At 40.1% G+C, this 14,047-nt stretch overlaps 1 protein-coding gene across 1 annotated transcript in view; it reads right to left on the bottom strand.

Moving 5' to 3' along the window:
- Positions 1–14,047, bottom strand: part of LOC311284941 (uncharacterized protein) — a 227,028-nt gene that overhangs the window by 27,690 nt on the left and 185,291 nt on the right. The window contains exon 23 of the mRNA XM_084400254.1: positions 12,653–12,822. Within this exon, the coding sequence (XP_084256380.1) occupies positions 12,653–12,822 (170 nt within the window). The remainder of the gene's footprint in view (positions 1–12,652; positions 12,823–14,047) is intronic.

Below are 14,047 nucleotides of genomic sequence, written 5' to 3'. Positions count from 1 at the left end.
TTGTAATTGTAACCTTTTTAATAAAATAGCAAAACATATTTACAAGATAGATGTAAGCAAAATCTTAAATGGTCAATATAAGTCTTCTTCAAAATATATATTTTGTCCTTGCATTGTGGCTCAGTCAGTGTCACACCTGAATGAATGGCTAATTATGCAGAGTCATTATGCAGAGTGGGTGGGACTAAGGTGTAAACTACTCCTCCCCCTCGCATATTGGCTTTCCAAGCAAAACCTGTTTTACACCATTTAAATCAATGTATTTTTTTTTGTGAACGATAAAGCAAGACTATTTTCACATAATTTTGAAGCTAGAACTCGAAGAGAAAACATCCATTAGTCAAAAGTCTTGTGGGCACATATTTTGTATGAGTTTTGTGGTCTTATTTCAGCAACTTTCATTTTTATTTTTTCCAATAACCACGCATAAACATTATTCTCTTAAAAATACAAACATCTACATACATGTTGCTCGCATATTATGGTAGGCCTGTTTGTGCTATATAGAGTGAATTTACACCTTTGCCATTAACATGTTTATAAATAACTGAAAAAAGCACAAATGTCAGAGCATGTCAGAACATCTCAAGGGCCCCAAAAACAGCTTGGTCCCCAGAGGGTTAAAAGAAAAAAAGCAGAAATGGCTGTATTTTGTTTTAAAAATTTATTGTTGTCATCAAATAATAGTATTAGAAAACTGGACGACATTTCCGATATTTATTTGTACGTTTATTGTATTTCATAAATAAATACAATAATATAATAATACATTTAAATTAAATTAAATTAAACGTTGCATTCATATTCTGGGCTCATCTGATTTTTTGTACATAGCATAGCCTACTTTATGATTTTAGTATCATAATGATTAATAAATGCACGCACAATTATCCGTGAACTTGATTTGAACAAATGCCTTTCAACTTGTGTGTGCAAAATTCTGAATTAAATGAATGTGCAGCAATTTATACAAATAGAGAGTCTGTAGGCTTGTTGTAGCCATTAACCCATTTAAGCCCACCGGCAACTATAGTTGCCGCAGTACATGGTTGTCATTTTCCTTTTGTAAATATTTTTCTAGATGTTGTCCATGTTTTATTTCTCAATGAAATGCAAGCAAACAACCAAATAAAGGATTTCAAGAAAAAAAAAAGGTATTCACTTCCTCCCTGTCACATGAGGCTGTCAACTTCCTACCCCTATTTCCAGGAAGCAGGGCGAAGGCAAACCCTCCCAAAGAAAGGTCATTTTCATGTTACTAATAAGTATTTTTTGTTGACATATATATATCTACATAATCATGAAGGTCTCTAGAATCAGCCAAACAAAACAAATCTTACAAGAGATCTATAGTTTTTTGTATACTTAGTCAAAAGTCCAAGCGGCAACTATAGTTGCCGGTGGGCAAATGCCTTGTAAGTACATATATCATGGGAAAATGGGGTATACTGTGTTAATAGGTTAATAAATCAAGTTTATTGGTCTTGTTTAGTGCATAAACATAACGTAACCCTTTAAATGACATCTCTATATAGATATATTTTTTTCTTCATTCTATTTATTTGTATTTATTTATTTTCATTTAACTTTTTGATACACAATGCCCTGCTATGGCTGCACTTTGTTCTGCACTATGTTCCACAACTTTAACCCTTGTGCGCTGTTCGTTTGCGGTTTACAGTCAGGCTGTTTGGATCTGAGAGACCCAAGGCAACAAAATGTTATTTTGTAACAATATATATATTTTAAACAAATGTAATTTTACTCAGTTTATTAATGTTTTTACTCTACATTTGGACATTTTTACTCCACAAAATGTTCAAAAAAAGAAAATAAAAATTCTCCAAAAATTTGCCTTATAAAATACCCACATTTCTAACTTTCATTCATGGGGATAACATGGATAATTTGACATGGTTTAGTGTAAGATTTTTGGCCAAATCTTGGAAAATGCAGTTTTAAAAGTAAAAAAAGTAGATGGCTGCAGAGCTCTAAAAGTACTAAAAGTTTCAAACTGAAAGACATCTTTTCACAAGTTTTTCCAGTTAGATTCATATCTACATATAATGAAATCACAATTATAACAATAAAAGTTACTTTCTGTCAAAGTTTGGCAGTTTTTGTACTGAAAAAAAAATCAGTTTTTCAATAATGTTCCATTATGATTAGAATCAGTTGGAGATTTTAGAGTTTATCATTTATTTCAAACATCTGTTTTTCATATAATTCTACAAATTTAAAGTGTGCCACTTCATTTCTGTCTATGTGTGTTCTGTGTTGTTTCTGATTTTGAGGATGAATTTTGTCCATTGATCAAATTCATTTGATTCTAATCATAATATAACATTACTGAAAAACAGATTTTTTTTCAGTACAAAGAGTGCCTAAACTTTGACAAAAAGTTACTTTTATTATTATAATTGTGATTTCATTGTATGTAGATATGAGTACAACTGGAAAAACTTGTGAAAAGATGTCTTTCAGTTAGTCAAAAAGCAAATAGCAAATAGTGGTGCTCTGCAGCCATCTACTGGTTAAAGTGATAAATTGTTACTTTTAGAACAGCATTTTCCAAAAGATTGGCAAAAATCTTTTAAAAACACTTAATCATGTCAAATTATCCATGTTATCCCCATGAATGAAAGTCAGAAATGTGGGTCAAAAAGACCCTGAACAGCGCACAATGGTTAAGGCAAATGGATTTGTTGTGTTTTCATATTCAAGAGATTATAAGCTAGATGCAGTTTTTTTGGGGGTCTGCATCAAATGTTCTTCGACTTTTATACATAATAAATTTGTTTATGAATAAAGATTGATCTGTTGAAAGCAGTTATTTTGAGATAAATGCCAAATGTTCTCCTCCTATTCATATTTTACATTGAAGGGGTGCATACAACATATTTGCCCACCGGCAACTATAGTTGCCGCACATTCAAATATGATTTTCAAGAAAGAAAAAAAAAACCTGGGGAAAATAAATGCAGAACATGTTCACATAGGACACTATTAACAGGATTATATGCATGAAACCATTCGGAAAAATTTGGGCACAAATGGGTTAAATAAGCACATTTAGTTTCATATTTGTTAAAATATTATAATGTTTTTTTTTTTTCCATTTATGTTGATTTATGAAAAGTGAAAAGCACGAGTAAGATATGGATGCGCTATATATCTGTAACGGTCACCAGCTGGAGTGCCCTTGAGAGCCACCAGAGGGCACTCCACACCGGACTATCATATTCACTCACAGACTACATTTCCCATCCTGCATCTACCTGGACTGATTACTTCATACACCTGCACTGCACTGATTACACACACCTGCACCTCATTCACACACACACACACATAAAAGCCACTTCCACACTCCACTTCTCTGCGAAGTATTGCATTGCCCCGGCGTACAATTTCTGAGCGTTTTCCCTGTGTTTGCTGAACTGTTACTGACCTTGGATTGTTTATACCGACTTCTGATTCTTCTGCTGCCTGTCTTGACCCGGATTGTTCATTGGACTGTGATTCCTGCCGCCTGCCTCGACCCTTGCCTGTTTTCTGTTTCTGCTCTGAGATTATCTCCATTGTTCTGTCTGCCCCTGATTTATCCTGCCTGTTGATTATTCTAATAAAGCTGCAATTGGATCTTACTGCGTCCTCCACATCATTACAATATCGAGAGACATGGAGTGGGTCAGACAAGATTTTGACCACTTCATTAAGTTTTGTAGAAAGCCTTTCTTTAAAGTGAATTTCGTTTTGTATAAATTGTATCTTAATTTTAATCAATTTTTCATCAACCAATTGCCTTGATTTAATAAATAAGAAGCAAATATAAGAGAAAATATAATCGTGGAGGCGCCCGCGCGGTCAATTGCATTGCACGTGAACTGGAGCGCATCTCATCCTAACTTAACCGAAACTCAGCGTATGCCTCACACAGACATGAGAAATACATCAAATACACAAAGCTTGAAATGTCTTTAAACAAAATAATTCAAAACGAAAAGAAAAAGGCTACTCTCTGATTATGTAATCCATGATGTGCATTTCTCTATAGGCGCGTTCACTACCGAGATGGCGATCGTTAACTTCATCTTTGCAGTCGACACGGTCAGAAAACACTAGTTTATTAATAACTTGAAATATTGAAATAACATTATAATTAATAATATATCTTTTAGAATATTTGATTGAATGCTGAATGTTGCGCTTGTTCAATTGAATAAAATTAAAATTTTAATTGTGATCATTAAAATAATTGAATATTAAATATTTAGTGGCCAAGTTTTGCTCATTTATATATATATATATATATATATATATATCGTATATAATATATATATATATTGCGATTCCATTGCGATTGCTCATATATATATATATATATATATATATATATATAGTAGCGATAGTTCATTCTAAGTTTACTCAAGTGGAAGAATGTGACTAATAAACTTAGGCCTACTAGCACTATGCATTATATTCTATATTCTATTCATTATATTTTCAAAAAAAAAAAAAAAAAAAAACAGTCCTGCGCAGACCTCCTTAAACCTTAGGTGTGTATGTGTTTGTCCCGAATAAATAATAACAAAAAAAAGGAATAAAGTCCAAAAGTCGGACTGTAAGCAAATCAAGCATGATTGCTATTCGATTCGATTCCATTCCATTGTGATTGCTATTGAAATGGGAGGTGAGACAGAGTTCATTAAGAGTATTTAATTTACATCCATAGGCCTACTCCGTGTAGCTGGCCCGCCATCTACTGGCTAAAAAAAATATTGGCCCGCGGACAAAGTTACTTGCCGACCCCTGCCCTAGACTGAGGATCTGGCCAATCCTAATTCAATCAGCATAAGGCTCCAAGAGCCATTTGGGCTCTGAAAGGCCATTTGGGCTCTGAAAGGCCATTTGCAGAACAAAAGGTGAGATTCTCAGTGAATCATTTGTGTGCTAGAATATTATAAGAATATTATATTTAGATTTTAAGGTTAAGATCTCAGCAAAGTTGCAATTCCTGTTCTCTCCTTATTGTCTTTAATGGCTCTTGGAGCCCCAGTTTCACTCAGACTGATGGGATTCATCAGTCTGAGTGAAACTGGGGCTCCAAGAGCCATTAAAGACAATAAGGAGAGAACAGGAATTGCAACTTTGCTGAGATCTTAAAATCTAAATATAATATTCTTTACCATGATGTTATGTACGGAAGCATATTTGAAATAGATTCTTAAAATGTGTTATTCTTCAATAGGCCTAAACTAGGGAATGTAGTCATTCCCAAAAATCAAAAGCAACACTTTGATAACGAATTAAATAATATTGATTAGAATGGAGGTAGATAATAGTTGTAATATTATGATGAAAACACTCACAGGACTTAAGAAATATACAAAAACAGTTAAGTGTACACAAAGAAGAAGCTCTTTACCCTGGCTGAATAATGATATTCGCCAGTTAATGAAAAAAGGGATCTTGCATTGAAAAATTCAATGTCCACTAAATTAATTACGGACCTCCTTTTTTTTAAGGGATTAAGAAATCGGGTTGTTAGGGAATTGCGCTTGGCAAAAACCACATACTTTACACAACTGATAGTATTTCTCTTTGGAAACACCTTAACAGTGTTTTACTAAACTTAAGCCCAGACAACGAAAATTAATAACGGAGTTGGAAGTAAATGGAGTGATTAGCACTGACAGTACAGAAATCGCAAATGAATTTAATAACTATTTCATTCAATCAGTGGAGGAGCTTGCTCAAAATTTTGAAACAGTAATACTATCACAGGCTAATATAACAGACTCTTTTCAGCCCTTTTATATTAAGGAAGTTGACCAAGAGAAAGCTGCTAAAATAATTAATAAATTAAATAATTCAAAGGCAAAGGATTGGTTTGGGTTGGATATTGCTGTTATTAAAACACACAACTCCACTCTGATTAAACCAATAACACATATGATAAACCTCTCCATTAGAGTAGGTACATTTCCACAAACCTGGAAAACATCAGTCATAACGCCAATTTTGAAGGCTGGTGCACCAGATCAAGTAAGCAATTATAGACCAATCTCTATCTTACCAGTTCTTAGGACTTATTTATCCTAAACAATTTGCATTTAGACCAGGGTATTCAACTGAAATGGCCAACTGCTACCTTTCTGAAAACATCAAGTCTTCATTAGATAAGGGTAATGTAGTTGGAGCAGTGTTCATAGATCTTAAACAGGCTTTTGATACTGTGAATCATGAAGTGCTTTTAAACAAACTAAGTACTTTTAATTTTTTTGAGCAAGCAACTGGCAGGTTTGCATCATATCTCGAATCAAGAGAGCAGTGTGTAAAAATCAATGCAGAATATTCAACCCCCCGACAATCTACAATGGGAATTCCACAAGACTCGATTTTGGGGCCTCTGCTCTTCAGCTTATACATGAACGACTTACCATCATGTTGTAAAAAAGCTGAATGTCACATGTATGCTGATGACACAATTATTTGTGTATCAGCTAAAACCCCTTGTGTAGCAGCAGATATATTAACTAGCGAAATGGAGGGAGTGTCCCTATGGCTTAAAAACAATCACTTAACTCTGAATTTGAAAAAGACTTTGTCAATGTGTTTTCAATGAGAAGGAAAGCAAAAGAAAAGCTTATAATTAGAATAAATCAAGAGGAAATAGAGGAAGTCAATGATTTTAAATTCCTAGGTGTAATTTTGGACCCCTAACTTAAATTTGATAAACATGTTAAAAAACTATGCAAAACTGTAAAGACTAATTTTAACTGTTTTAGAATGATTAGACATCATTCTAAAACAAGGCAGCTACACCCCTCAAGGCAGCTCAACTGTTTATGGATGCCATGATATTTTCCCATCTTTCTTATTGTGTTACTGTATGGAGCCAGGCTTCACAGTCAACTGTTAAACCCATTATTTCACTATATAAACTAGCACTGAAAATAATGGATCAAAAACAAACAAAATGGCATCATTGTATAATACTGAAAAAGTATAATTTGCTTAGTTATGATAGTTTAATTAAGTTCTCTTTTATCAAATTAATTTTTAAATGTGTGAATAATCTCGCACCAGCTGTACTTTGTCCATATGTGACAAAAACAAATACTAATAGAATCACCACTAGGGGATCAGCAAATGGCAACTGCAGGGTGGCACAGCGCAAAACCACTTTCGGTCAGTCATCTTTCTCTGTAAAATGGATACATTTTTGGAATGCCCTACCAACAGAAATAAAAACACAAACCAATCTGAAACCATTTACAGAAAAGGTGAAACACTGGCTGAAACAAAACCAAATCTGTGATCACTGATTATGTCACTGTGCAGACGCACTTATAAATGGACATGTACATACGGCTGGAGAGATAGACGCACACACACACACATACACAGATATATGTATATAATGTTGTGTTTTTGTTATTTTTTTATTGTTGTTTCTGTTCTCTTGGTAATGGTGATGTATGTAGCCTAACCAGGGACAGGGGTTGCAAATTAGCTTCAGCTAGAAACCCTATATGCAACACATCCGTTCAGGTCATTGTAACGTGTTACAATGTGTCTCTTTTGCATTGTCCCTGACAAATAAACAAATAAATAAATAAAATTTAAGAAGCTTATACACATGTTGTCTCCCTGGATGTACATAGTTCCCTTTCGTGGTCACTCCGAGTTACGTCGGATGACGACGAATGGGGTTTCGCTTAGAAAGCCTATCATCTTCGAGTATATAAAACAAGCCAATGGCAATGAAATGCCATGGGTCTGCGGAATTTGCATAGCGTAGCTCCGCCCCACCCTGGAGGTATATAAGGAAGTACGCTGGCAACATGCAGATATGTTTTTGCTTCGGAGCCAAGTTCATTCACTTCACAGCCAATTCTGAGTTCATCTCTATTTCTCTTCGAGACGAGCCTCTCTCCAGGTGTTGGTGTGACAGCGAGTTCCAGCGAGTGCACATTCCCTGCTTATCTGTGCAGTGATTTGCCAGTGTTTGTGTGTTCATCTCCCTGGTCGCTTCAACACTTGCGGAGAAATCTCCTTTCACAAAAGAGCATTGCACGCGGCACGTCTTTTTAAAGATGTCTCGCCCGTGCACTTCTGGTTGCGGTCGCATCATTTCTGATTCTGATGGGCACAATCGCTGTCTTGCGTGTCTGGGCGTTGACCACGCTAAGGCAGCGTTTGTGGATGAGTCATGTTCCCATTGCGGGAACATGACCATCACGCTGTTGCGTTCGAGACTCAATGATCTTGTTAGAGGGAGAGTCCCCTCATCCGCACCCCGATCTACGAGCTCCGCGAGAGCTGGTACTTCGGCTGACGGCCAGGGTGAACTGAGGGTTACGTTGTGGAACAAAGCGCCGACTATTCCACGCTCCACACCCCCCTCAAGCACAGTGCAACCCGTGAGCGTTCCGAATGAGCTCGCGGTACAGTCTCTCGGCGTGCCGCGGGTATCATTCGGCGCTCCAGATGAAGATGAGATGTCGATCGCGGCATCACAAGGTGGGTGTGAGTCCTCGGGAAGTGAGGATTCGGCTGTGCTGCCACCTTCGGGTGTGCCAGCATTGTCCGTGTCTGATCCCGAGCTGACGGCCATGCTTTCCCGGGCAGCTGCGGCCATTGGCCTTGAGTGGTCTCCGCCACCCGGTCCAGTGCGCTCGCGGCTGGATGATTGGTTTTGGGGTGCGGCCGCTGATCCCCGTCAGCGTCCAACCCCAATGCCTTTCTTCCCGGACGTGCATGAGGAGGTCACGAGGTCCTGGAAGGCACCCTTGTCTTCCCGTGATTGCTCGGCGGCCTCCTCCGCCTTTCCTCCTCTCAATCAGGCGGCTGCCAAAGGGACTATGCAACTATGTCCTCAGAGTGCTTCTTCCCGCGGCGACCCTAAGCACCCCTCCAAGGCCTGTAGGTTCTCCTCCATGCTTGTGGCGAAGGCCTATAGAGCTGCGGGGCAGGCAGCCTCCTCACTGCACGCCATGCCATGGTTTCAGCTTTGGCTTCGCGATCGAGTCCCGAGGTGGGCATTGCAACACTGCACGATCCGAGTCCCAGTGACTCCGACCTGCCGTCAGATCTTCACCCCGTGGACGAACCTCAGTTTTCTTCGGGCCGGAGTGCCCTTAGAACGAGTTTCCAGGCATGTTGTTGTATCAACAGATGCCTCCACCACGGGCTGGGGCGCCATGTGCAATGGACAGGACCCCAGCGCCTTTGGCATGTCAATTGCCTCGAGTTGCTGGCTATACGTCTCGCCCTGCATCGCTTCCGTGCGTTGCTCAGGAGCCAGCACGTATTAGTCCGATCAGACAATACAGCGACAGTAGCGTAAATCAACCGACAAGGTGGTCTGCGCTCCTGCCGTATGTCGCAACTCGCCCGCCACCTCCTCATATGGAGTTAGAAGCATCTGAGGTCGCTTCGAGCCATTTATATCCCGGGAGACCTGAACCGGGTGGCCAACGAGCTGTCTCGGCTTCGGCCTCTCGCTGGAGAATGGAGACTCCATCCCCAGTCGGTTCAGCTGATTTGGGATCAGTTCGGGGACGCACAGGTAGATCTGTTTGCCTCCCACGACTCGTCCCACTGCGACCTGTTTTATTCCCTGACCGAGGGCACGCTCGGCACGGATGCACTGGCACACAGCTGGCCGCGGGGCCTCCGCAAGTATGCGTTTCCCCAAGTGAGCCTTCTTGCACAGACCTTGCGCAAGATCAGGGAGGACGAGGAGCAGGTCATTTTGGTTGTCCCGTATTGGCACAACCGCACCTGGTTCCCAGAACTAGTTCTCCTCGCGACAGCACCTCCCTGGCCAATCCCTCTGAGGAAGGACCTGCTTTCTCAGGGACGGGGCACCCTATGGCACCCTCGTCCCGATCTTTGGAACCTCCACGTGTGGCTCCTGGACGGGACGAGGCAGGTTTGAGTACCCTACCACCAGCGGTGGTGGCTACCATAACTTCCGCTAGAGCATCATCCATGAGACATGCCTATGCGTTGAAGTGGAACCTCTTCGTCAACTAGTGTTCTTCAAAACAACAAGACCCCACGAAATGCCCGATCAGTGTTGTGCTTTCCTTCCTGCAAGAAGGGTTGGAGCGAAGGCTGTCTCCCTCCACCCTGAAAGTGTATGTTGCCGCCATTGCCGCACATCACGACGCAGTTGATGGTAAGTCTCTGGGAAAGCACGACCTGATCATCAGGTTCCTGAGGGGAGCGAGGGGACTGAATCCTCCTCGTCCTCCCCTCGTACCCTCTTGGGACCTCTCAGTGGTTTTAACTGCCCTGCAGAGTGCTCCCTTTGAGCCTCTGCAATCAGTGGAGCTTAAGTTCCTGTCAATGAAGACAGCGCTCCTGGTTGCATTGGCCTCCATCAAGAGGGTAGGGGACCTGCAGGCATTTTCGGTTGACGAAGCGTGCCTGGAGTTTGGGCCGGCTAACTCTCATGTGATCCTGAGACCCCGGCCTGGATATGTGCCCAAGGTGCCTACCACTCCCTTTCGAGACCAGGTGGTGAACCTGCAAGCGCTGCCCTTGGAGGAGGCAGACCCAGCCTTGGCACTGCTCTGTCCAGTACGCGCCCTCCGGGCTTACGTAGACAGAACGCAGTGTTTCAGGACCTCAGACCAGCTCTTTGTCTGTTATGGTGGGAAGCTGAAGGGAAATGCTCTCTCCAAGCAAAGGTTGTCTCACTGGATAGTGGACGCCATTGCTTTGGCATACCAGCAGCAAGGTCGACCGTGCCCCCTTGCTGTGACGGCCCACTCCACTTGGAGTGTGGCATCCTCTTGGGCTTTAGCGCATGGCGCCTCGCTAACAGACATTTGCAGAGCTGCAGGTTGGGCGACACCTAACACATTCGCGAGATTCTACAATCTCAGAGTGGAGCCAATTTCTTCTCATGTACTCGCTTCAGCTAGCCGGTACTAGATTCTGCTCAGGTGTCGTCGCTTGCTCGCCATTCCTCTCCACGGATGGGATATGTGCGATATTTTCCTCAGGTGAGCCTAATAAGCCCTGAGTCTCCTCCAGCACTATCGACGTCAACGCCAGAGTTATGCCACCGGCAGCTTTCGCGCTTGGCTAGGTGCCTCCATGTGCATGGTTTCCCCTCTGGGCGACCCCCACATGTGTATTTCCACTGTAAGCCTCTTTGAGCATGTGTCTTTCCCTCGGCAAGCCACCTTGCCACCCCTGGGGTTGAAATATTCCACCTGCGGCTGGACACCCCAGTGTTACTCCATATGCAGCCCTTCGGGGTCATATGTGTATTCCAAGTCCCCCCCTTCGGGTTGGGCATGTTGGCATATTTCCACTGAGATATGCTTCTCAGTGTACCTTGGTAATCCTGTGTTAAGTAGGACTCCTTCGTCCGTGCTAGTCTCACGACAGGGAGCTCAGACTTACGCAGGGCACTGGAAGACAGCCAAGGTGGCGTGATTAGACTGGGGACCCCATTCGTCGTCATCCGACGTAACTCGGAGTGACTACTAAAGGGAACGTCTCGGTTACGTATGTAACCCTCGTTCCCTGAGTAGGGACCGGAGACGTTACGTCTCCCTGCCACTTCCGCTGTACCGCTGGAACTCCGCAGACCCATGGCATTTCATTGCCATTGGCTCATTTTATATACTCGAAGATGATAGGCTTTCTAAGCGAAACCCCATTCGTCGTCATCCGACGTAACGTTCAACTTTTTTATTTATTTATCCTTATTAATTTTTTTTTATTACATTTTTCCTTATTTTTATTTTTTTATACTTTGAAACAATTTAATAAATCTGGAGTACAATTTATATTTAAAACAAATTCAGTAATTGTACATTTTTGTATTTGTGATTGCATTGAGCAAGAATAAGAAGCTTGCTTATACACGTTCTCTCCCTGGATATACATAGTTATCTTTTTATTTGATTAGATTTTTCATTATTTTTTACCCTTATTAATAAAAAAATTGTTTTATTTAACTTTTCCTTTTTTTTCTTTCTTTTTTTAAAGGGGAAAAAAATATCCTTTGAAACAATTTAACAAATCTGGAGTACAATTTATATTTAGAATTGTACATATTTGTATTTGTAAAGACACTTTGTGATTGCATTGAGCACGATGCACACTGAAATATACTATATGATTGAACTCTGTGACCCTGGACCTCTCGAGTCACACGGGTATATCTGTGGCAATAGCCAACAATACATGTTATGGGTCAAAATGAGCGATTTTTCTTCTATGCCAAAAGTCATGAGGATATTAAGTAAAGATCATGATCCATGAAGATATTTATTAAATTTCCTTCCGTAAATATATAAAACATTTATATTTGTGAGTGAATGCAGCACAATAGAGAACATGAATGCACAACTTTAAAGGCGATTTTCTCAATGTTTAGATTTTTTTGCACTCTCAGATTCCAGATTTCCAATAGTTGTATCTCAGCCAAATATTGTCCTAACAAACCATACATCAGTGGAAAACTTATTTATTATAAGCTTTCAGATTATGTATACATCTCAATTTAAAACAAATTTACCCATGTGACTGGCTTTGTGGTCCAGGGTCACATATGAATGATCAAAATAAGCATAAAATGACACAAGAAGCAGCAGCATGCGTGTGGGAGCCGACCCACCACAGTGCTTGTCGATGAAGTCCTTTATCGGGCCGAGGTTGTGCTGAAACACCAGCTCCCACTGACTCCATTCCTGCAGATCCTGCAGAAGAGGCGCCGAGCGCAGACACACACACGCTTGATGCCGGCTCACCTCGCCCAGCAGACCCACCGTATCTGACACACACTCCCTGAGAACACACACACACACTCAATGAGGCCTCCTATCAACAGGGTCTTATGAAGGACAGTGTAAGGTCATCTGACAACTCTGAGATGTTGGGCTTTTCAGAAAGTGTTTTTCAGACTAGTGGAAAGAAAACATCCAAGATATATTTTAACTATATCTTTTAGAGCACAAAAATTTTATTTGAATGTGTTTGAAAAAGTCTCTTCTGCTCATCAAGGCTGCATTTATTTGATCAAAATACAGTATTAACCATGAAATATTATTATAATGTAAATCATAATTTTCTATGTGAATATACAGTAAAGTGTAATTTATTCCTGTGATCAAAGCTGAATGTTCAGCATCATTACTCCAGTCTTCAGTGTCACATGATCCTCCAGAAATCACTCTAATATGATGATTTGATGATCAAGGAACATTTATGATTATTATTAATATTGAAATTAGTAATGTACAATTATTTTTCCAGGATTCTTTGATGAATAAAAAGTTCAAAGGAATAGCGTTTATCTGAAACAGAATCTTTTCTAACATTATAAATGTCTTTACTGTCACTTTTGATCGATTTAATGCGTCCTTGATGAATATAAGTATTAATTGTACTGAAATGCCAACACCTTCAGTAGTGTTTAAAAAGCATCCCAGAATGCACCTTGTGAATTTATTTGAGAGAATGACCTCTAAATTGAGAATCTGCTTATAACATTAAATCCTATATACAGTGCCCTCCACAATTAATGGCACCCCTGGAAAATATGATCAAAACTGGCTGTAAAAAATAAATCTGCATCGTTTATCCTTTTGATCTTTCATTCAAAAAATTTGCTAAATTCTAACCTTTCATTGAAGTAAAAGAATTGACAGTGGGGGGGAAATCACATTATGAAATAAATGTTTTTCTCCAAAACACGTTGGCCACAATTATTGGCACCCCTAGAATTTTTTACGAGTAAAATATCTCTGAAGTATATTCCCATTAATATTTACCTTTTTTAGTACACCAGGGTGACTAGGAACATGAAACTGTCCAGCTATGACTTCGTGTTTCACAGGAGTTTAAATATGAGGAAACACAAAGGCCAAATCCCCTTAATCAACCATCACAATAAATAAAACCACAGAATATAGTTCTGATGCGTAGCAAAAGATTGTTGAACTTCACAAAATAGAAAGTGGCTGTAAGACAATAGCTAAAGAATTGAAAATCCCCATTTTGACCATCAGGG

The sequence above is a fragment of the Rutilus rutilus genome, assembly GCF_951802725.1.
Source record: "Rutilus rutilus genome assembly, chromosome: 25".
NCBI classification, from domain to species: domain Eukaryota; kingdom Metazoa; phylum Chordata; class Actinopteri; order Cypriniformes; family Leuciscidae; genus Rutilus; species Rutilus rutilus.
The sequence above is the reverse complement of the archived record's forward strand: the minus strand, read 5'-3'. Positions and strand labels throughout refer to the sequence as shown.